This window comes from Nansenia antarctica (assembly GCF_963989245.1).
Source record: "Nansenia antarctica genome assembly, chromosome: 1".
Taxonomy (NCBI): Eukaryota; Metazoa; Chordata; class Actinopteri; order Argentiniformes; family Microstomatidae; genus Nansenia; species Nansenia antarctica.
The window spans coordinates 112,069,160-112,094,600 of record NC_137674.1 but is presented as its reverse complement, the minus strand read 5'-3'; the positions used below and the strand labels follow the sequence as shown (position 1 = coordinate 112,094,600).

General features: G+C 48.1%; 1 protein-coding gene across 1 annotated transcript in view; it reads right to left on the bottom strand.

The window, feature by feature from the left end:
• pex5la (peroxisomal biogenesis factor 5-like a) overlaps positions 1-25,441 on the bottom strand; it is a gene marked incomplete at its 3' end in the record, with an annotated part of 67,313 nt that overhangs the window by 16,317 nt on the left and 25,555 nt on the right. The window contains exon 7 of the mRNA XM_080546412.1: positions 22,391-22,489. Coding sequence (XP_080402538.1) covers positions 22,391-22,489 — 99 coding nt within the window. The remainder of the gene's footprint in view (positions 1-22,390; positions 22,490-25,441) is intronic.

The window sequence follows — 25,441 nt, the reverse complement described above, 5'->3', positions numbered from 1 at the left end:
AGGAGAGGGAGGGAGAGGGAGAGGAGAGGAGAGGGAGAGGAGAGGAGGGGAGAGGAGAGGGAGAGGAGAGGGAGGTGAGGAGAGGAGAGGAGAGGAGAGGAAGGGAGAGGAGAGGGAGAGGAGAGGGGAGGAGAGGAGAGGAGAGGAGAGGGAGAGGAGAGGGAGAGGAGAGGGAGAGGAGAGGGAGGTGAGGAGAGGAGAGGAGAGGAGAGGGAGAGGAGAGGAGGGAGAGGAGAGGAGAGGGAGAGGAGAGGAGAGGAGAGGGAGAGGAGAGGAGAGGGAGAGGAGAGGAGAGGAGAGGGAGAGGAGAGGAGAGGGGAGGAGAGGGGAGGAGAGGAGAGGAGAGGGAGGGAGAGGAGAGGGAGAGGAGAGGAGAGGAGAGGGAGAGGAGAGGGAGGAGAGGAGAGGAGAGGGAGAGGAGAGGAGAGGAGAGGGAGGTGAGGAGAGGAGAGGAGAGGAGAGGAGGGGAGAGGAGAGGAGAGGAGAGGGAGAGGAGAGGGAGGTGAGGAGAGGAGAGGAGAGGAGAGGGAGAGGAGAGGAGAGGAGAGCAGAGGAAGGGAGAGGGAGGGAGGGGAGAGGAGAGGAGGGGAGGAGAGGAGGGGAGAGGAGAGGAAGGGAGAGGAGAGGAGAGGAGAGGGAGGGAGGGGAGAGGAGAGGAGAGGAGAGGAGAGGGAGGTGAGGAGAGGAGAGGAGGGGAGAGGAGAGGAGGGGAGAGGAGAGGAAGGGAGCGGAGCGGAGAGGAGAGGAGAGGAGAGGAGAGTAGAGTAGATGAGAGGAGAGGAGAGGAAGGGAGAGGAGAGGAAGGGAGAGGAGAGGAGAGGAGAGGAAAGGAGAGGAGAGGAGAGGAAGGGAGAGGAGAGGAGAGGAAGGGAGAGGAGAGGAGAAGAGGGGAGAGGAGAGGAGAGGGAGGGAGGAGAGGGAGGGAGGGAGAGGAGAGGAAGGGAGAGGAGAGGAGAGGAAGGGAGAGGAGAGGAGGGGAGAGGAGAGGAGAGGAGAGGAGAGGAGAGGAGGAGAGGTGAGGAAGAAAGAGGGAGAGGAGAGGAGAGGAAGGGAAGGGAGAGGAGAGGAGAGGAGAGGAGAGAGGAAGGGAGAGGAGAGGAGAGGAGAGAGGAAGGGAGGGGAGAGGAGAGGAGCAGAGAGGAGCGGAGGGGAGAGGACGGGAGAGGAGAGGAGAGGAGAGGAGAGGAAGGGAGAGGAAGGGAGAGGAGAGGAGAGGAGAGGAAGGGAGAGGAAGGGAGGGGAGGGGAGATGAGATGAGATGAGAGGAGAGGAGAGGAGATGAGAGGAGAGCAGAGGAAGGGAGAGGAGAGGAGAGGAGAGCAGAGGAAGGGAGAGGAGAGGAAAGGAGAGGGAGAGGAGAGGAGAGCGTTTGAAGAGAGGGAGGGGGGATTGATATGGACAGGAGAGGCGGATGAGAAGGGGGAGGACAACAAGGGAGAACAGATAGATTAGTATACAGAAGACTGATAGATTAGTATACAGAAGACTGATAGCTTTGATGCCCTTAAAACGCTGCATCCCTCTGCCTGGTGAAATGTCAAGTCGACTGTATCTTCCTCATTGGTGGGTTGTGGACTCTATGGATGGAGTTCTGAGGATTCATCACAGCCACCAGCCTAAGCAGTGCTGGGAGATCCAAAATGAGCTTGACCTTTGAATTTTCAATGGTTTGTGACATTTCAGATGTGATTCATGATGGATAGATGTCAACAGTCTTATTACACTGTACATGGTTGAGGAATTAGCTCACGGAGCTCCTAACAGAGGCACACAGAGGCATAGACCATCTACCGCCTGCAGCTAGTCCAAAATGCCGCTGCCAGGCTGGTGTCTAGGCACCAAAATGAGGGACCACATCTCCCCTGTCCTCATCTCCCTTCACTGGCTCCCAGTGAAGAAGAGAGTGAAGTTCAAAATCTGCACCTTTGTCTTTAAAGCTCTCAACAGTCTCGCCCCACCCTACATCAAGGACCTCCTGGACCTGTCTTCCACCTCAAGGCCCAGACCCAGGCTCAGGTCCGACGCCCAACTCAGCCTGAGGGTCCCACGCACCAACCTCAAGAGGAAGGGTGACCGTGCCTTTGCGGTGATAGCACCGACCCTGTGGAACGCGCTCCCCTCTGCCATCAAGTTTTCCCCCACTCTGGACTCCTTTAGAGCCAAGTTAAAAACCCACCTCTTCGTAAATGATATTCCCTAAGTCTACTCCCTATTTGTTGTGAATTGTATGCCTGAGATGTACGTTTAAGTCGTCTGTGTCTGATTGCTTTCTGTGTTCCTTGTCTTTGTCTTTATCTGTTCCTTTACCCGGGCTGCGCCCCGGGCCGATGTAAAAGTTGGATGGGGGGCGCATTATAAATAAAATTAACATAACATAACATAACATAGACACGACGACCAGCCATCCTCCTCCGTTATTTCTGTGTCCAGCTGTCAATCACAGATGGTCACATCCAAATAAGTGAGAACATTTGTGACACGTTCTAATGCTTAGGTCCTCATGTCGGGATCTGATCAAAAAATGTGAATACATTTCCGCGTTGTTGAAAATCAATGACACACTCGCTAGTCAACTAACACAGCTTGTTTTGTGAGCCTGCTAACAATGTAAAGTAGTGTTCTAGTTAACTAGGTAGCAGTGGGGATTGGAGAGTGGGGCAGTCCCACTCATATTTTTCTTTTTATTGTGATAGAGACAGCAGAGATTTGACAGGAAGGATGGGTGAGAGAGAGAGAGAGAGAGAGAGAGAGAGAGAGAGAGAGAGAGAGAGAGAGAGAGAGAGAGAGAGAGAGAGAAGGGATGACATGCAGGATATGTCCGCGGCAGGAATCAAACCGGGAACCCTGCGGTTACGTAGTGGTCAACGCTTAGTCTTAGTAAACTAATTTAATATATTGTAAGCTGTCCCCAAATGGGAATGGGACGTGAGTAACTTCATGCAGGTGATTGCTATCCGTTGTTGTTTGTTTTCCCTTGGGATTAGTGTGTTGGACTTTGGACACTGTCGTTATCTAAAAGAAGACGACTGACAACCAATCAGACGTCTCTGCTATTAACTTTCAGGCAACGTTATTTTGTCACCTCACGGTTTGAGCTCGCAAAGAAAAGTGCCGATCACATGAGGTGACCAGATCTGAGATGTCATATCCCTCCACTTAAGATAAGAACAGGTGTGTGAGGAGTTTTTAATGCGGATGCCTCGTCTCCTCCTCCGCGTCCATTAGCCTTTATCTCCCCGCCACGCCGGGGGTCAGCTGACCTCTGCGTGTGTCACTGTCGATTACCTCACAGCCCAGCGAGCTGAGTGAGAAGTCAAAGCCGAGAAAGGCGCTCGAAAAACATCGACAGGCACCACCGACTGAGACAGAAATAGAAAGTCCATTCCATTGCATCTGTCTGAGACTGTGTGACTAGCTGACCAAACCGCTGCCAAGTCTCTGTGATGGTAGACGGTAGTTTCTTGGCCAACGCTTCGTCGTGAATCGATATTCTACCCAAGACGGATGGTGATGGGAAGATATTCCTGCTTCGTCCTACTCTCTCTTAAGTGTATAATTGCTCCCCTGGCTTTGTGACGAGCTAAGTGGGTGATTAACAATAATTGCGAGAGACCCTTGTCCTCAGCTCTACAGTACGAGACCCCTGTCCTCAGCTCTACTGTACGAGACCCCTGTCCTCAGCTCTACGGTACGAGACCCCTGTCCCCAACTCTACGGTACGAGACCCCTGTCCCCAACTCTACGGTACGAGACCTCTGTCCCCAACTCTACGGTACGAGACCCCTGTCCCCAACTCTACGGTACGAGACCCCTGTCCCCAACTCTACGGTACGAGACCCCTGTCCCCAACTCTACGGTACGAGACCCCTGTCCCCAACTCTACGGTACGAGACCCCTGTCCCCAACTCTACTGTACGAGACCCCTGTCCCCAACTCTACGGTACGAGACCCCTGTCCCCAACTCTACTGTACGAGACCCCTGTCCCCAACTCTACGGTACGAGACCCCTGTCCCCAACTCTACGGTACGAGACCCCTGTCCCCAACTCTACCGTACGAGACCACTGTCCCCAACTCTACGGTACGAGACCCCTGTCCCCAACTCTACCGTACGAGACCCCTGTCCCCAACTCTACTGTACGAGACCCCTGTCCCCAACTCTACGGTACGAGACCCCTGTCCCCAACTCTAATGTACGAGACCCCTGTCCCCAACTCTACTGTACGAGACCCCTGTCCCCAACTCTACGGTACGAGACCCCTGTCCCCAACTCTACTGTATGAGACCCCTGTCCCCAACTCTACGGTACGAGACCCCTGTCCCCAACTCTACGGTACGAGACCCCTGTCCCCAACTCTACCGTACGAGACCCCTGTCCTCAACTCTACGGTACGAGACCCCTGTCCTCAACTCTACAGTACGAGACCCCTGTCCCCAACTCTACGGTACGAGACCCCTGTCCCCAACTCTACGGTACGAGACCCCTGTCCCCAACTCTAATGTACGAGACCCCTGTCCCCAACTCTACTGTACGAGACCCCTGTCCCCAACTCTACGGTACGAGACCCCTGTCCCCAACTCTACTGTACGAGACCCCTGTCCCCAACTCTACGGTACGAGACCCCTGTCCCCAACTCTACTGTACGAGACCCCTGTCCCCAACTCTACGGTACGAGACCCCTGTCCCCAACTCTACAGTACGAGACCTCTGTCCCCAACTCTACTGTACGAGACCTCTGTCCCCAACTCTACGGTACGAGACCCCTGTCCCCAACTCTACGGTACGAGACCCCTGTCCCCAACTCTACTGTACGAGACCCCTGTCCCCAACTCTACCGTACGAGACCCCTGTCCCCAACTCTACTGTACGAGACCCCTGTCCCCAACTCTACTGTACGAGACCCCTGTCCCCAACTCTACGGTACGAGACCCCTGTCCCCAACTCTACGGTACGAGACCCCTGTCCCCAACTCTACGGTACGAGACCCCTGTCCCCAACTCTACGGTACGAGACCCCTGTCCCCAACTCTACGGTACGAGACCCCTGTCCCCAACTCTACGGTACGAGACCCTGTCCCCAACTCTACTGTACGAGACCCCTGTCCCCAACTCTACTGTACGAGACCCCTGTCCCCAACTCTACGGTACGAGACCCCTGTCCCCAACTCTACTGTACGAGACCCCTGTCCCCAACTCTACGGTACGAGACCCCTGTCCCCAACTCTACGGTACGAGACCTCTGTCCCCAACTCTACCGTACGAGACCTATAATACGCTATAATACCAACAGCATATTAGCTATAATACGACACAATACGATCAAAACTGTTCAATCCGTGATTTTTTATCTTCATGTGTGGGGTCTCTCTCAGATAAAAAAATCTGAAAATCTTTATGTGTGTACCAGTTTTTTTTTTTACCAACTAGATTTAGAGCAAGATCATCCATCATGGTCAATAGGCTAAGTGGTCATTGTATGAAGTTTTGGATGAGCAACAATTATACACAGATGAGCCGAAACAAGATGGAAGCCACTCACTCACAGGTGAAGTGAATAGCACTGATTATCTTGTTACCATGGCACCTGTCAAGGGGGTGGGGTCTATTACACAGGAAGTGAACAGTTAGTCTGTTGTTGAAGTTGATGTGTTGGAGTTGGATGTAGGAGAAATGGACAGGATTAAAAAGACCTGAGCGACTTTGACAAGGACCAATTATTGTGGGGCGCTCCCGGTCAGCAGTGGTGAGTACCTAGCAACAGTGGTGAGTACCTAGCAACAGTGGTTAGTACCTAGCAACAGTGGTTAGTACCTAGCAACAGTGGTTAGTACCTAGCAACAGCGGTGAGTCCCTAGCAACAGCGGTGAGTCCCTAGCAACAGTGGTGAGTACCTAGCGACAGAGGAGGGACATACCCCCCCCCCCCCCCCACACATACACACACACACACACACACACACACCGCTCTCTTTCCACACACCGGTTAGTTGACTTTGTTTCTATTTGTTTTTATTTATTTATCTTCACTGTCTTTGCCGTTCTCATGTATTGTATGTGTTGTTCTCTGTCGACCCAGAGTATTTCAGTTTATATGTTTGTTTGTATCATTGCCGGGGCCTCTTGGCCAGATCATCATCGAAAATGAGAATTTGTTCTCAACTGATTTTATCTGGTTAAATAAAGGTCAAATAAATAAAAACCACAAACTGGCGACAGGGTGTTTGGCACAGAATTAGGCATAATACCAACAGTATATTAGCTATAATACCAACAGTATATTAGCTATAATACCAACAGTATATTAGCTATAATACCAACAGTATATTAGCTATAATACCAACAGCATATTAGGCAGTTGGTCATAATGTTTTGACTCATCAGTAACAGTAGCATATCGACAGCAGAAGCCATTCCTACTCTCTCTACCCACGGTCCATCCCAACCGCTTTCATCCTCAACAGAGAGTAGACGCTACTCTCTAAGAATAGTAGCCTTAGAAGGGAGACAGACAGACAGACAGACAGACAGCACTGTCACTGTAGATACAGTTGTTTTGATGTTCAATCGCCACAGCAGAGTTCTATATTCCATTCGGCTGGGTCTATGAGTCTCCCTGTCAAAGAGCTACAAACAGAGAGAGCTACAGAATAGCACTGTGTGTGTGTGTGTGTGTGTGTGTCTGTGTGTGTGTGTCTGTGTCTGTGTCTGTGTCTGTGTCTGTGTGTGTGTGTGTGTGTGTGTGTGTCTGTGTCTGTGTCTGTGTCTGTGTCTGTGTCTGTGTCTGTGTCTGTGTCTGTGTCTGTGTCTGTGTCTGTGTGTGTGTGTGTGTGTGTGTGTGTGTGAGAGACAGACTCCTGCGTGTTATTAAGCCGTCCACAACAAGCCTCTCATCTGTACAAGGCAGTGTTGTATAAGTGGGTTCCTAAGCACCGCAGGGGGTGATGAGATGAAAGCTGTGTGTGTGTGCGCGCGTTTATCTGTGTGTGTGCGTGTGTGTGTGTTTATCTGTGTGTGTGTGTGTGTATGTGCGTGTGTGTTTATCTGTGTATGTGTATGTGCGTGTGTGTGTGTGTTTATCTGTGTGTGTGCGTATGTGTATGTATGTGTGTGTTTATCTGTGTGTGTGTATGTGTATGTGTGTGTTTATCTGTGTGTATGTGTGTGTGTGTTTATCTGTGTGTGTGATTATCTGTGTGTGTGCATGTGCATGTGCATGTGCATGTGCGTGTGTGTGTGTGTGTGTGTGTGTGTGTTTGTGTGTGTGTGTTGGGGCTCATCTTACACTCCCCAGGTGTGTGTTGGACACCCAGCCTGGCCACTGGAGGTGAGAGACTGTAATTGGCTGCAGTCGCTGAGACAAATTGCTTATTGTTACATCATAAGGTGATAATACACCTTACTGGCTCTGTCAGGGAGGGGGGGAGGGGGGCTGGGAATGCTGGATACTATACGGTATCATCCTTTGTAGAAAAATACATAATGAATAAAATACAGGTATGTACAGTAGATGTTTAGATCCATTTTCTGACATCTGGGTACTGTAGACTTCCTGTCAGGACTGCAGTCACTCCCTATCTTCAGCTGTAGACTGAAGACCTCCACCTCTTCAGGCTACACCTTAACTGTCCCTCCTGAAGACCTCCATCTCTCCAGGCGACACCTTAACTGTCCCTCCTGAAGACCTCCATCTCTTCAGGCTACACCTTAACTGTCCCTCCTGAAGACTTCCATCTCTTCGGGCTACACCTTAACTGTCCCTCCTGAAGACCTCCATCTCTTCAGGCTACATCTTAACTGTAGCTCCTGAAGACCTCCATCTCTTCAGGCTACACCTTAACTGTCCCTCCTGAAGACCTCCATCTCTTCAGGCTACACCTTAACTGTCCCTCCTGAGACATCCACAGCCCCTCTACCCCCCTGTACAGTTTCTCTACTGTATTTTTAAAATAAATAAATACTTAATTCCTCCCTCATCTAGTGTTATGACTGCCAAGCATAGGTTGCTTTTTTCCTGCTATGACTGATGGATAGATGAATCACTTGTGTATTTGTTGTAAGTCGCTTTGGATAAAGGCGTCTGCTAAATGCCCCAAGATGTAAATGTAGGCTACATCATAGCAGTGGTAAAGGGTTCAACATTCGTTCTCTACGCAACACTTTTTAAAGACTCATTTTTAGGTGACCTCAAGTGACCTGTATGAACAGACTTTTCAAAACAGTGAAACGCATTCGAGGCGTATTCCCCCCATAGTCACAGAGTTCACGACTCATTAAACGGACATTTTAATGAGAGAACTGACTGTGCATACAACTGTGTTTCATTTCATGATTAAACACGTACGACCTGGGGTCATATTATGATTAAAATTACTACTTCATTGAGAGAGGCAATTAGGAATGCAGCAATATTTCCTTCAGAGGCAGTTCTCCTATGGAAGTTTCATCCTCACTTCCGACGTAGACTGAAGACCTCCATCTCTTCAGGCTACACCTTAACTGGCCATCCTAAAAACCTCTTCATCCCCTCTAAATTGTTCCCTGTGCCTGTTGGTTAACTCTGTGTTCTATGTGCTCATGTTATCTGTTGCTTGTTGTTTCTGTGTACCCATATTGTCAGCGTCTTTGAGCCCCGGAAAAGTGCTATATAAATATAATGAATTCTTATTATTATCATTAGTATTACCGCCGTTTTACAGTTTCTCTACTGTAAATAAACTAATACAAAGTAAAAAAAAGTCATACAAATTCTTAACTCCTCCTTCTTCTAGCATTATGACCGCCAACGGCCCCTGGCCGAACAGATTAGAATTTTTCTTATGATCACTGTTGGATAGATCAACCACTTACTTAGACAAATGTCTTTGTTGTAAGTCACCTTGGATAAAGGCGTCTGCTAAATGCCAACAATGTAAACGTAACTGACTCCTAACTTAACAAAACATGGGAAAACAACAGGAAGAAGACAGTGTCCTATTGAATACGCCACTTAGCTGACGCTTTTATCCAACGCGACTTACACTGCAGCGAGCGCATACATTTGTCAGTATACACGGTCCCAGCGGGAATCAAACCCACAACCTAAAGTAGTGTTAGCGCAACGCTCTACCAGCTGAGCCACAGAGGACCATGATATCGCTATTGCTACGTATGTCATCACTAGTGTGTGTGGAAACTGTAATTACACTTTTCCAGAGGTGACTGTCCCTGGATATTATGCAGTGTGAAACGACGCTGAGCGTTTTGGACGAGGATGAAAAGGGAAAAAAACTCAAACTCAAAAGCCGGTCACACCTGAGAGGGCACGGTGGGTGGCGGGGACCAACCGACAAAATGATCTGCCTGTGTAATAGAAACAACCCACGGCCTTGTCGTCGCTATACCGAAACGCTATGAGAACCAGGTGTCGGACTGATCGACTTTGATTGAAATCCTTTGTGACACAGACAATGTTCGTATTTCGCACACAGATCAGCATTCCCTTTCTCTCCCGGGAGTCAGCGAGAGAGGGATGGATAGAGGAGGGAGGTAATTTATATTCTTTTGTATCAATGGAGCACAAGAGACGCTAATGGCGCTGGCTTGTGATGGAGTGTCGATGTTGAAACGTGACGCCTGCCTTCACTTCACTTCACTTCTCCCTGTGTCGCTGCCCGTCTGCCAAAACATGTCAAAGCTGCAACATAAATGAACTGGGGGGAGATTCATTACGTTCTTCATTAAGGCATTATTGGCACCATAAGTCATTATGGGAATGCTGTCTGAGATAACAGTGAGCCCAAGGACACATGTGGCCAGCCGGGGCTCAAACCGCCAATCTGCCAACCTTGCGATCATTAGACGGCGGCTCTACCTCCTGAGACACAGTCTCTACCTCCTGAGACACAGCCTCTACCTCCTGAGACACAGCCTCTACCTCCTGAGACACAGCCTCTACCTCCACCAGCCTCTACCTCCTGAGACACAGCCTCTACCTCCTGAGACACAGCCTCTACCTCCTGAGACACAGCCTCTACCTCCTGAGACACAGCCTCTACCTCCTGCGACACAGCCTCTACCTCCTGAGACACAGCCTCTACCTCCTGAGACACAGCCTCTACCTCCTGAGACACAGCCTCTACCTCCTGCGCGATAACAGTGAGTCCTGTCCTTGGCCACTACTACCAGCAGCTGGCCAAGTCTGGGAACAAAAAACACTCCTAGTTATCGCTCAGATGCATTAAGTGCTTCTTACTCAACTCAAGTGAGGCGATTCATACTGCTAGGAATAGACGTTAATGTGCACTGTACCATGAAGTAGGCCTACTTTGCAGGGAGGTATTGAGTGTTTCAGTTTCAGGACAAATAATTTATTCGTGGTGTCGAATTTGATTTGACTAAAACTGATTTCCCTAGTAAAAGGACTCTGATTCTGATTCGGGACTTCATCATCGTTAGAGCTCATTGTCTCCCAACACAACAATACAACAATGTGCCAATCGTTGCAGAAAATGCAAAATACGACTTATAAAAACAAAACAAAACATTCTTATTAGACAATTGTCTCTGGTAATGAAGATAAGCAATAGGCGAGAAGGAACCCAGAGGACTTCTCACAATCTCATTCTCTTCCCCCTCCGTATCCTCAGCGTGTGCTACGTTAGAGTGAGTCATCCAGCGGTTTGTGATTAAACAGCAGCGATACGGAGATACAGAGCTCCGGTGTCTTTCACTTGTTTGATCCCATCTGTTTATATACATGTGTCTCCATCAACAAGCACCAAACGTGTTCCCTCCCTGGGGTCTCTCCTGTCAAGCCGCATCCTGCTGTTTATGTATGACAGCCTATAAGAAGATCTTTGTTCCACATCAACCAGAGGCATAAAGGATCGGAAATGTATAGCTGTTTGCTAGAGGTTTCACAACATCAAACACCGCTATTTTAGTATGTGTACATTGTTGGGTTCTTTACGGGTTGCGGTGAGTCAGTTCTGAGTCAGATCTGAGAGCCGGATCGAATTTGAGCTCCAGAATGACGGATCCAGTTGATAAAAACAGTGAATTAATTTAGATCCTCCAGAACGTGTTGACGTAGAGATTGCCCTTTTTCATTTTGTGTTCTCTCATCATGTAAATGTATGTACTCGATTAATTCAGATGAATCATGGGGCGGCTGTGGCGCAGGAGGTAGAGCTGCCGTCTAATGATCGCAAGGTTGGCAGATCGGCGGTTCAAGCCCTGGCCACATGTCGAGGTGTCCTTGGGCAAGACACTGAACCCCAAATTGCTCCCAGAGAGCGGGCTGGCGCCTTGCATGGTAGCTTGCCGCCATCGGTGTGTGAATGTGTGTGTGAATGGGTGAATGAGAGGCCGTTGTAAAGCGCTTTGGAATAAGGCGCTATGTATGTCAGTCCATTTACCATATACAGCCGTCTCAACTGACTAACTGTCTCACTCTCTGATCGTAACAAAGAGAAATGGGCTGAAGAGAAGAGAGTGCAAACTATATCCACAGTACCGGCGTTCCCTCTCAAAGAACCCTCCGGAACTATTCCAGGAGTATCGGACGACGGACGCCACCCATCTCCGTACCTGGAGATGTCTTAAGATGATACGTGTCGTCTCGAGATTCAACTGTCTCGGTTCGCTTGTTAGAAGACGTCTCAAGACATCTCAAGGCGGCACAGTGATGGCCGGGTGAGATGATTTCTGTGGAGGTTGTGGGTAGCTCTGTGGTGGGGACCGGGCTGGACAGCCTAGAGGTGGTGGCAGAACAGAGGATGGGGAAAAAACTGGCGGCCATGCTGGCCAATCCCTCCCACCCGATGTACTGCGAGCTGGCGGGGATGAGGAGCAAGTTCAGCCACAGATTTGTTCTCCCCCGTCAAAGTACAAAAAGATTTGGACAGTCCTTTGTTCCAGCTGCACTCCGACTCTACAACCAGGCCCTGCAGGGAGGGGGAGACCTGGAGCTGGAACTTTGGAACTTGGAACTTTTTACTTATTGAGCCTGCACTGTTTTATGTATTTTATTGAATGTTTTCTGTCTGCCCTAACTGAGCTGTTTGACAACAAAATTTCCCCATTGGGGACAATAAAGGTTTTCAATCAATCAATCAATCAAGTGGGAGGCGCTGTCCTGAGTGGAACTGTCCTGAGTGACTCTGTCCTGAGTGGAACTGTCCTGAGTGACTCTGTCCTGAGTGGAACTGTCCTGAGTGACTCTGTCCTGAGTGACACTGTCCTGAGTGGAACTGTCCTGAGTGACTCTGTCCTGAGTGACACTGTCCTGAGTGGAACTGTCCTGAGTGACTCTGTCCTGAGTGACTCTGTCCTGAGTGACTCTGTCCTGAGTGGAACTGTCCTGAGTGGAACTGTCCTGAGTGGAACTGTCCTGAGTGACTCTGTCCTGAGTGACACTGTCCTGAGTGGAACTGTCCTGAGTGGAACTGTCCTGAGTGGAACTGTCCTGAGTGGAACTGTCCTGAGTGACACTGTCCTGAGTGGAACTGTCCTGAGTGACTCTGTCCTGAGTGACTCTGTCCTGAGTGACACTGTCCTGAGTGGAACTGTCCTGAGTGACTCTGTCCTGAGTGTCTCTGTCCTGAGTGACTCTGTCCTGAGTGACACTGTCCTGAGTGACTCTGTCCTGAGTGGAACTGTCCTGAGTGACTCTGTCCTGAGTGACTCTGTCCTGAGTGACACTGTCCTGAGTGACACTGTCCTGAGTGACTCTGTCCTGAGTGACTCTGTCCTGAGTGACTCTGTCCTGAGTGACTCTGTCCTGAGTGACTCTGTCCTGAGTGACTCTGTCCTGAGGGGAACTGTCCTGAGTGACTCTGTCCTGAGTGGAACTGTCCTGAGTGGAACTGTCCTGAGTGACACTGTCCTGAGTGACTCTGTCCTGAGTGACTCTGTCCTGAGTGGAACTGTCCTGAGTGGAACTGTCCTGAGTGACTCTGTCCTGAGTGACTCTGTCCTGAGTGACTCTGTCCTGAGTGGAACTGTCCTGAGTGACTCTGTCCTGAGTGGGACTGTCCTGAGTGGAACTGTCCTGAGTAACTCTGTCCTGAGTGACACTGTCCTGAGTGACTCTGTCCTGAGTGGAACTGTCCTGAGTGGAACTGTCCTGAGTGACTCTGTCCTGAGTGACTCTGTCCTGAGTGGGACTGTCCTGAGTGGAACTGTCCTGAGTGACTCTGTCCTGAGTGGAACTGTCCTGAGTGGAACTGTCCTGGAGTGGAGGCCGACCCAGACGAGGGTCGTAGCTTACCCACTCGGACCACCAATGGTAAACGGACTACACTTACATAGCGCCTTTATCCAAAGCGCTTTACAACGGCCTCTCATTCACCCATTCACACACACATTCAAACACCAATGGCGGCAAGCTACCATGCAAGGCGCCGGCCGGCCCGCTCACTGGGAGCAATTTTGGGGTTCAGTGTCTTGCCCAAGGACACTTCGACATGTGGCCAGCCGGGGCTCGAACCGCCGATCTGCCAACCTTGCGATCATTAGACGGCGGCTCTACCTCCTGAGACACAGCCTCTACCTCCTGAGACACAGCCTCTACCTCCTGAGACAAAGCCTCTACCTCCTGAGACACAGCCTCTACCTCCTGAGACACAACCTCTACCTCCTGAGACACAGACTCTACCTCCTGAGACACAGCCTCTACCTCCTGAGACACAGCCTCTACCTCCTGAGACACAGCCTCTACCTCCTGAGACACAGCCTCTACCTCCTGAGACACAGCCTCTACCTCCTGAGCCACAGCCTCTCCCTCCTGAGACACAGCCTCTACCTCCTGAGCCACAGCCTCTCCCTCCTGAGACATAACCTCTACCTCCTGAGACACAGCCTCTACCTCCTGAGACACAGCCTCTACCTCCTGAGACACAGTCGCCCCATCATCCCACATGACAAACTGCCTCATTATCCACTCAGGACACAGAACATCCCTCCAAAAAGACCCCGCATGTAACCTGAGCAGGAGACGCATGCACACAGGGTCATGACTCAGTCACTGCTGTGGTTCCTCTGTGGCTCAGCTGGTAGAGCGTGGCGCTAACAACGCTTAGGTTGTGGGTTCGATTCCCGCTGGGACCGTATATACTGAAAAATATATGGAATGGAATGGAATGGACTTTATTTGTCATTGCTACAGTACAGGCAGTGTGCGAATTAAATCACGGTGTGCGGGGGAGCCCAGGGATTAAAGAAAAAAAAAAAAAAAAAATCTCCTGACGGGAAAAAAAATTCAGGCCAAATCGGGGCCGGTGGCTTTCCGTGCGCAAAGCGCGCGTGCGATTTTCCGTTCTACGTTCTAATGCTTTGACTTTTCTTTCGAAAAATGTGAATACATTTCCGCGTTGTCGAAAATCAATGACACATCGCTAGTCAACTAACACGGCTTGTTTTATGAGCCTGCTAACAATGTAAAGTAGTGTTGTAGTTAACTAGGTAGCAGTCCAATCCATTACGTTGCAGTATTTTGGCTTGACCAAGTTTGTGTTGTGATTCTCAACAACGTTGAAACGTAGTTTCACCCTTTTCCATATTTTTGAATAATAAATGTGTGGACTGACGATGTAGCGCAGCCTAACTTATTCTAATAATTATTTAACATAGTTTTATTGTGATAATTATTCCCCCCTCCTCCCAGACTTACAAGGTCACATTATTATTGGATTGGTTGTTTGCGTGCCGGGTGAAGTTAGCTAAACATTTAACCTGCTAGCAAGAGAAACATCATGTCACTCTCCAAAGGTCTAAAGAGGAAAGTTGACGGTGGAAACAGGGCATTTAGGAATGGACAGCGAACTATGCGTTCATCCTACCTGGTTTCATCAATGCAAAGCCGTTGTGAGACTCACATTTTCCGTGCTCACAATGAATGTTCCCTTCCACCTATACATGCGAGTCGTCCTTTTCATCAATGAATGTGATAAAGACGCACTGACTAGAGGAATCGATTGGTGCATAAAAACCTTGAGAACTGCCAGATTAAAGTGACGTCCATAATAATAATTAATAATAATACATTAGACTTATAGCGCTTTTCTAGACACTCAAAGACGTCCATATCACCAGATAGCCAACAAATAGTGACCGATGGGAGATGCCAGTTTTCTCATTAAGTGAGATTTAATAGCCTAATATTATTTTTTCTATTTTTAATGAATGGCTCATTGTAATTATTATCCCTAGTAATGTAGCGTGTTTGCTCTGTCGTTAAATGTTTTTCAGGAGCATATAGCGGATTCAGCTTCTTTTTTTTTTGCGCCGATTTAGTTGTCAATGTTTTTCATAATATTAAACTGCATTTGCTTTGTTACTGTTCACATGTGTGGTGCAGTCACATTCACATAGCCTATAAGTAAACATTAAGTTTGAATTATTTACTGAGCTGGCGTTACTTTTTTCAAACCACACACCGCATGTCGGCTATTTCAGCAGCACGCACCATGTCCACCTACTTATCACTATGAGGGGTTCAGCGTCAGTGCACCCCGCTCTGTTACCTTCGCATAGTTGTAGCCAATAAAGGCCTATATGTAGGCTATATAGGCTATTATATATCATTTATATACCTAATACCAACATCAACATAGATTGTATGCCTCTACAAATCATATTACACCAGGTAAAATCCGTCACAACTTGGAATAAATCCATCGCAATTTGGAATATTTTAGAGCTCCCCCAAAATTTCACAAACCATGTTTCCAGGGGAGCTCATGTCACCACTAGGGGAGCTATAGCTCCCCGAGCTCCCCCTTATTTCGCACCCTGAGTACAGGTACCAAACAACGAAATTTAGGAGGGGTGGCTCCCCTGGTGTTAGGAAAGGAAAAAGAAAACACATTTTAGAAAAAGCATAGATGCATAAAATCACAAGAAGGTAAGGAGCTGATTTACATCAATAAAGGCTATGTACACAATCCACTGTACTATACTGCACAGATAGTCAACTAGGGTTGTCATATTGCACAAAAAGTATTTTTTCACATTATTTTAAAGTGTCACAGTTTGCAGGCTTGAAAATGTACATGTTTGTGCCTCAGCACTAGCTGCCATACAATCCGTCCAGACTGTCCTGGGCCCAGAACTTAGGCCTTTTCTGTGTTCAGGGCCTTGACGGCCCTGTGGTAGAAGCTGTCCTTCAGTCTGTTTGTCTTAGCGGCCGGGGTCCTGTACCTCCTGTTCATAATAATAATATGCATTCACTGCAATGTAGGTCGCTTTGTATAAAAGCGTCAGCTAGTTGGTCTGCTCCTATCCTGATCGATGAGCTGAGCTAGACTAATACATTATGTGCTGGCATTAAGATATTATCTATATGCACTTACTTGGATGCACAGGGATTCCTGGCAAAACGCATTATAAAAAGGAAAAGATGTTTCCCCTTATTGTTAACGTGAAGTCAAACTTCCAGAACGAGTGTGTGTGTGTAGGCAAACTCTTTGGACACTTTGTTTGAGGTTGTAACACCCTTCAGAGGAGCGACTGTTTCATATAATCAGACAGACTATATAATATATTCCACAGTAACACGCTACTAGAACATTATTTTCAACAACCACGGCCAATCTTCCTCTTAAAAAACGAAACGAAACCGAAAACAGCCTTTGAACAATCATCTCAGACTTAACAGAAGACAGTCAGAAGGTGAACCTGTCCCCTGCTGCTTTAATCAAATCACGGGCCCACCACAGTTACCGTGACCCTGTCTTCTGTCTCCACCAGCTATGTGCTTTTACCTCCTCCTCTGCCTCCTCCTCTGCCTCCTCCTCGCGCAAAAAAACACACAGCTACTTAGAGGCAGGAGATAACCCGCTGACTTCTCTAGCTCGCAGTCGGCTCTTTGTTTAAGACGCGCGTGCTTTTATTAGCTCCGTGTGATGTGCCACCTTCCCTCATTCCCCCGCCGCCCCCCCAACCCCCCCACCCACCCCGCCTTCCCGCCAGCCGACATCCAAATCAGCCTTTATCCAAATTAAGCACAGAGCAAAGCTTTCAGCTTTCAGTCTTGGGCCATTTCCGTTTTATCCATCCTCCCCCTTTCTAAGGTTTTATTTCGAGGTTTATTTTGGGTTTTATGGGAAACGCACGAAAAGCTGCGACTAGTCATCCGTTCCCCGTGCTTATTAAACGAAGGGTATTCCACAGAGGCGTGTGTGTGTGTGTGTGTGTGAGTGTGTGTGTGTGTGTGTGTGAGAGAGTGTGTGTGTGTGTGAGTGTGTGTGTGAGAGAGTGTGTGTGTGTGTGTGTGAGAGAGTGTGTGTGTGTGTGTGTGTGTGTGTGAGGGAGTGTGTGTGTATGTGTGTGTGTGTGTGTGAGAGAGATTGTGTGTGTGTGTGTGTGTGTGAGAGTGTGTGTGTGTGTGAGGGTGTGTGTGTGTGTGTGTGAGACTTTACGAATTCCTGTCATTTGTCTATTAAGCTAATTGAATGGATTCCCGGGGTGACACAGAGATGTGCTCTGCGCTAGCCGCTTCGGTCGCCCCCCTTCCCCCCTTCCTCCCTTCCTCCCTTCCCTCCATTTCTTAATAAGTATAAACGCGTGCATATGCTGGGGCTACTTAAAGGGGGAATGATCTGTGATGATGGGGCCTGATAGTGGCAGTTGGGAGCAAAATGGCTGACTGGCCGCATCAAACACGGCTCTTTAGAGTGCAGCCCGGTGCCTGAGGCAGAACCTCCGATCGAAGCCTCTGGGATATTATTACCGATCGATCCTCCATTTGTCCGTGTGCATCTCAGAGTATCATCGCTTACTTGGAATTACCTGCCCTCTGGCCTTCTGCTGGGGTTCTACTACTGCTGCGGTGAGAGTGCCCTGGGTGCTTCTGTGGAGTCTCTCTTGCACGAGTAGTGACATCATCTTTCCATCGGGAAAGTCGTGAGCTTAGAATGATAAGGTTCTATCTCCATTTAGGGTAGTTAAGAGATATTGAGCGTCAAAGTTTTTACATTCCATTATGTTCTGTGAGATGGAACCTTTGTATTTTATTAATCACTAACTCAAAAATGTCAACATTTTAAAAATAACACCACACAGGCATTAATAACCACCTAATGGATCAGATTATGTAAAAAAAACTCAATTTTGACAAAAATGGAGATAGAACCTTATAATTCTAATGTCACAAAGTGATATCCTTGAGTATTATACCTTTTATTTAACCAGGTGAATACTCATTGAGATTTAAAATCTCTTTTTTTCCAAGAGAGACCTGGCCAAGAGGGCAGCATATAAAGACAGATACATTTAGGTTTCAGACGTACAGTCATAAAACAATGAACATAAGGCAGTATCGGGAATGCGTAGGCGGCTGCGTTAAGTACAGAGACACTCTCTAGTACTTTCCCTGTTCAAGGTCCTTCACGATTTCAGTAAAGGCCTCGTATGAGATCAGTTTTAAGGTTTAAGTCTTTCTGGAGGGTGTTCCAAGCAGAGGGGGCAGCGTATCTTAAGGCTTTTTTTCCCAGCTCTGTGGGAACACGAGGAACAAGCAACTGCAGAACATCTTGGGAGCGCAAGTTATAATGGTTTTGGCTTCTAGGTTAGTTAGGGTTAGTGTTGGGATGCGTTTCTGAGTAAAACATTTCTTTCATCGAACTTTAGGATACTGTAACTGTATAAACTGATGGGCAACTCTATGGCTCTACCCTCATCCTCAGTAAACATGTATCTCTCTCTGCAACCTGAACTGGAATGCAGCCAACCAACTATGTATAGATGAGAGTCAATGAGTGACCAGCTGTGGATATGACTCATGAGACAGGTCAGGTAACTGGTTGCTATGGAGACTAGCTCCTCCATGGGACATGATGGGCAAAGTTAGAATGTAGCCTACACGATCGGTGCACCCGCCATTCGGTGGACAGATAATACGGAGCCTTGTCAGTGTTGTTATGATTTGTGATAGACAGGTGTCATTCAGCGTGGTCATCAATATTATATATATAGCCTATAAGAGAACTGTTTAGAGCCAGAAGTTTGTACGTCTACTCTACCTTTGAGTTGCGTTCCCAGCCTGCTGTCTGTCTGTCTGTCTGTATATGGATTAAACCTTCCTTCAACTGTCCATCTGAGCGAGACCTTTTGATCACCCTGTGATTTCCGTGATTCATCTATGCGACCTCATCATCACACATCATTACAGTTAGTTCCAACATCCAAACGTAAAAGTGCAACGCGCTTCCGCCCAAGTTTACGATCCGAGGGATTTGGTGCTCAGCAGTATAGAGGACGATATACTTAGCAAAACCATTACCTGGGCACTTCCATTAGCCTAGCCAAAGCAAAACCATTACCTGGGCACTTCCATTAGACTAGCCAAAGCAAAACACCGGAGGAAGCACTAATGCACGAGCAGGTCTTATGAGCGCTCCGGTGTCTTTGCTTTGGCTAGTCTAATGGAAGTGCCTGGGCAGTAGTTTAGTTAGGTTAGACTGATCTCTTATCTCTCTCCTTTGTGGGTGGGTGCATCTCTTTACTTTGTTTGCTGTCTTCCCGTATCTATTCTGTTGTATTATTCACTGACTAGGTACGTAGGAACGTCTGTGTCTGTGTCTCTTTCTGTGTGGTATCCTGTAGCGTTGAGGACAGCACCTGTAACCCAATGAGGCGTGGCCCTCTGGGGTCCTCTGTGGCTCAGTTTGGCAGAGCACGGCGCTAACAACGCTTAGATCGTGGGTTCGATTCCCATTGGGACCGTATATACTGACAAATGTATGCGCTCACTGCAATGTAAGTCGCTTTGGATAATCAGCTAAATGGCCTATGTTATGAGTGCCACAGTTCTGATCACATCAGCCAAAACAGGAAATGACTGAGAGTTAGTTTGATCACAGAACAAGAAGTGGCAGCTTATTTCTAGTAGAGAGAGAGGGTGAGGGTGAGGGTGAGGGTGAGGGTGAGGGTGAGGGGGGGGGGGGCAGCGTATGTGTCGCAATTCTGAGTATGTCATTTGTTCATTTGCTGAGGCGTCCATTCAGATCAGTAGATGGTGGAATTGTCTCGTTCTGTCATCGCCACTGGAATTTCAATCGAGGCGTCAGAATCATCACCAACCTTCCATAGAAAAAAATCTGTATTTCTCTCATCAGCAGCCCTCTCATCTTTTGGTCTCATCAGCCCCATTGTGTAGCATAAGCACAGACCCCAGGACAAAGACCTCCGTACTATACCTGCTGCTGGGGGTGGAGACTCTGTCTGTCAGTGGATCGAACAGAGACAACAATGAACCCTGAACACTGTTAGACAGTCAGAGAGGTGGCGGCCATGGAAATGAGTCTGAGCTTCCAACAAAAAACACAATGTCCCCGAAACCTGACAGCCTGACTGACATAAGAGGCTTGGAGACATTTTCCATGTTTCCTATAATTGCGGCCTATCAAGTTATTGGTGCTAGCTAGCTTTTTTCTTCTTCCTTTTTCTTCTCTCCCATCATCAATCTCCCCCTCTCTTTCAATCCGTGGGCAGCATCACTAGAGCTTGAAGAGCTGCCGTAGCGATATTATAGTCCTATGGTGAGCAAACCTCTAATATCTGATTACTGGAACAATGTCTTCTCTCTCTGACACCTGATCCTGGTCCTGGCTCTGACCTGAGTCTGACCTGTTTACCTTTTATCTGTACCTAGCGTTAGGCTAGGCGTTCCGTATGTTCTCTAGGTCTAACACCCCCCCCAGTGAACCCGAGTTGGTGAATTTAGTCATACGCTGCCTATTAACACTAGAACAGCCATGAGAGTAAAGAAGAATGTTATATCTTTGCACTCGATCACATTTCAAGACCCTCCTTTCATGACTTGTCCTAGATGTGTGCGTTCTACCACCCAGTATCCTTACATTTTCAACATCACATCAGGATAAGCTAGTGTAAAGTTATTTTGCTGCATGTTTTTCTGTGTAGGAGGCAGACTAATTTACAAGACGGCCAACTAGTGGTCGTTGTGTGTAAATAGCAGCTTGAGCATTGTAAAGAGGCTCTTTTAGTAGGTAAAAAAGGCACGGCTGTTCTAGTGTTAAGCTGTCAGCCGGTGTCAACAGAGAGAGGGATTATGCTGCCAGGTACAATGGGGATCATTTACACAGAGGCATGGGAGGGCTTGATGAGTCCAATAGGAAATCAAGCTCAAAGCACTTTCAGATAGACAGTCGTATTATTACTATTATTATTATTATTATTACCAGCTATTATCAGGGGTGTTATGATAATTGAACAGCATTGTTGGAATGGGGAATATTGCGAAACTTTCTCAGTGATTTTTGAAGTTCACATACTTCTTCTGTTGCTGTTAACAATGGAGTTAGACTCAGGCTTACTGGGTATAATAATATCCCAAAATTATATTTAAAAATACAATACATCTTGACAGGCATATGTTAAGGCTACTGTCTAGACAGACACTAGTCTAAAGAGGCTTCCTCTTGCTTCTGAAATCGAGGTGGTAAAATAAAATGCCTCCTGGGATATTGCTCTCATCTGCTCAGTAATTCATATTAAGAAAGAGGAGATAAGGACAGGAGGTCAAATTAGACTATTGTCATGTAACCTGAATGAAAGGTGAGGAGATAACTGTAGGTGCGGAGGAAGCTCTACCATTAGTGCTTAATATCCTAAGCACCAGCTACTAGCTACCTTCTAGTGCTTGATATCAAGAAATAACCTCGTTATCTCTGTACTTGAGTAGAAAATAATCATCCTCTAGCCTAGAGGTTAGAGAGGCGAGCAATCGGAAGGTCGCTGGTTCAATTCCCCGCCTCAGGAGGGAGCTGTATGTGAGCTGGTGATTGGAGGGTTGCTGGTGGCCTACCTCTGCCGCTGTGCCCTTGAGCAAGACAATTAACCCCGAATTGCTCCAGGGGCGCTGACTATTGCTGATTCTGTGTCTAGAGCCAAAAAATACGTTTGGTTTTACTCTGCAATGACAAAAAGGTTGAATCTAATCTAATCCTACACAACCATGTCACGGTCTGTTACATGCTAATGCACAGTGTAAGGAATGGTAAATGGACTGCACTTATATAGCACCTTTATCCAAAGCACTTTACAACGGCCTCTCATTCACCCCTTCACACGCACATTCACACACCAATGGCGGCAAGCTACCATGCAAGGCACCGGCCGGCCCGCTCACTGGGAGCAATTTGGGGGTTCAGTGTCTTGCCCAAGGACACTTCGACATATGGCCAGCCGGGGCTCGAACCGCCGATCTGCCGACCTTGCGATCATTAGACGCTGACTCTACCTCCTGAGACACAGCCGCCCCTAATATACATAATGCCATTTAGCTTCCACTCTTATTCAAAGCGACGTACATTGCAGTGAGTGAGTGCATACATGCTTCGGTACGTATGGTCCCGGCGGGAATGGAACCCCCGACCTCCTGTCACTCACCTCCACGGCGGCCTTGGCCCTCTCAAACTCCTCCTCCAGGGATTGGTTCCTGGACAGCAGCGCCCCGCCCCCGAACCTCTGGTCCTTACTCAGACGGCCCTGTCTCACACACACACATGCACGCACATACACACACACACACATGCACGCACACACACACACACACACACACACACACACACATGCACATGCACGCGCACACACACACACACACACATGCACGCACATACACACACAGACACACACACACACACAGACACACGCACACACGTGCAGGCATCCGCACACAGACACACAAGCACACAGACACACATGCACGCACATACACACACACAAATGCACGGACACACACACACACACACACAGACACACACACGCACACACACACATACACACACAAATGCACGCACATACACACACACACGCACACACACACAGACACACGCACACGCACACGCACACACACACACACACGCACACACACAGACAGACAGACAGACAGACAGAAGGCTGCAGGGTTAGCCTGGGAGGGTGAATATCTCTGCCTCGGCAGAACCTCTGACATGCTCAGGACAGCCAGCGGCTGGCAGAACTGCCTCAGTCAGCCTCTATAACACCCTCTCTCTCCCTCCTCTCTCTCTCTCTCTCCCTCCTCTGTCCCTCCTCTCTCTCTCTCTCTCCCTCCCTCCCCTCTCTCCCCCTCCCCTCTCTCCCTCCTCTCTCTCTCCCTCCTCTCTCTCTCCCTCCTCTCTCCCTCCTCTTCAGAGGCCTGGCCCTGGTCTTGTATTGCATGCCCTATACACACACTTCCCATGCATTATCATAACTCTGAAATATGAACTCTGCTGAAAAAACGCTGACGTTGTAGATGTTTGATACCAAACTCTGCTCCGGAAAAAATATCACAAGGTGTTGTTGTGAGTTTGTGTGTACTGTAGATGCACAATAATATGTGACTTGTGTATGTGTGTCATTCCAGGACATGCCGTAGCCTATAGCCGTAGCTTAGCTACCAGCAATATTTCGCTCGGGCTTTGAGAGCCCGATACACTAGGCTGGTACACTTGTGTGGTACGAACATTACTAGAGTTACTGTAATTGGCCGTGTCTGAAGCCTCGGGCTAAAGTCATCAATTATGGAGGCTGAGGAATTGAATTAAGTACATGTTCCACGCGGGGAGCCAATCAGGGGCCTGTAGGTAGAACCCTAGTCAACCCTAGTCGGTCTCTCTGCCTCCACCCCCCCACCCCCCCACCCCCCGCCCTCCCGCCTGTCACATTCTGATGACTAATCGGTTCTGTCAGACCTTGGCTGCGTTCGTAAAAATCCGCTCTGGAAATCTGATCAGCACTCGGAAATGGAATGCCTCTTGTTCCAATCGAATTACTTTTGGTCCCTTTTTAGGAATGTTGAACCCCTAGTGTGTGCGCTCCGGCGCTCTCAGAGCGAATTTACGAACGCAGCGTCCCTTATCTGTCAACTCAGCGTTTACCTGTAACATTACAGTTTTCCATTACCATAGCAGCCAGTCATTTAGAAAGACTCTATTTAGGCAGGGTCTAATTGAAGTTGGCTTATCTAGTTATTAACGGTCTCTGCTGGATTAGCTTTTCCAGCACTTAATGTCACTGATTACTACACCTACAGGTTGAAAAAAGGTCAAAAACACATGACGTAATGTCAAAAGTTTCTTTCTCTACAGTTCTCTGGTTCCTTGTCTTTCCTCGCTGTGGTGTACTGCCTTTTCTTAGTGTGTTCAATACTTTTTTCCTGTTTCATTCCACTTTATTACACATACCTTTATTTACATATGGACTTTAATGTTTAGATTTTTGGTCTGGATTGTTTGAGTTGAGAATACCAAAGTCTGGTGCAAATTTCCCTTGAATAGGCTCATTGGATTGGATTTACTGGACAAAATGTTGATGTGTTCAATACTTATTTCCCCCACTGTATCTTCCCTAATGTCACATGCAGCAGCGTGCAGCGTGTGAAGGCACAGTGGTGGTGATGTAGACAGGTTTGGTTTGGAAGGACTTTGTCTCTGTCTTGGAGCCAGCTTTTGGTAACTACTACCGTACTAGACCAATACACTAAATCCCATTCAACACACAACTCTCCTCTATCAACACTGTGTGTGTGTGTGTGTGTGTGTGTGTGTGTGTGTGTGTGTGTGTGTGTGTGTGTGTGTGCGCGTGTGTGTGTGTGTGTGTGTGTGTGTGCGTGTGTGTGTGTGTGTGTGCGTGTGTGTCAGTGTGTGTCAGTGTGTGTCAGTGTGTGTCAGTGTGTGTGTGTCTCAGTGTGTCAGTGTGTGTGTGTGTGTGTGTATCTGTCAGTGTGTGTGTGTGTGTGTGTGTGTCAGTGTGTGTCACCTGCCAAGTCAGAAACCAAAGCCGCTATTTACAGTATCACTGTCAGGCTGCGTGTGAGTGACAGGTCCCCTGAGGGGACAAAACATTTAGCATTATTTTGTTTACCCATAACTCCCCATCTCCTCATCTCCCCATCTTCTTCTGTGGCTTTTTCTAATCCGAAATCTATTATTTAGAGGGATGTTGAAAAGGTAATGTATGCTTACAGTAGAGCAGCTCTGGTTCTGTGAGATACACTCTAATGGGCCCAAAAAAAGGCGCTTCTGAATCATTCATGAGCGATTAATCTGATAATGGAGGCTAGAAACAGGACCCCACGGGCGTCCTGCATAGAGCCCGCTCCACTGAGGGGGAAAGCGCTTGACATTTGAACCTTGTAGCACCACAAAGGAAGAAAATTGGAAATTTCAAAGCCAAGATGGACTCTCCTGGTTTCCTAGAAGGCAACTCCAGGGATCAGAAAAGGGGTAGCCTTGTTCCAGAACATTCTACGTATTCGGTTGTTAAGTCGTGACGTGTTTCCGGGTCCAAAGTTGGCTGAGGCGCTCTCTTCCAAATGCCTCAGTAATAATAATAATTCATTATATTTGTATAGCGCTTTTCCGAGGCTCAAAGACGCTGACAAATATGGGGAAAACTGGGAAAGTGCTGTGTCCCTTGTTGTATGAATAGATCCCA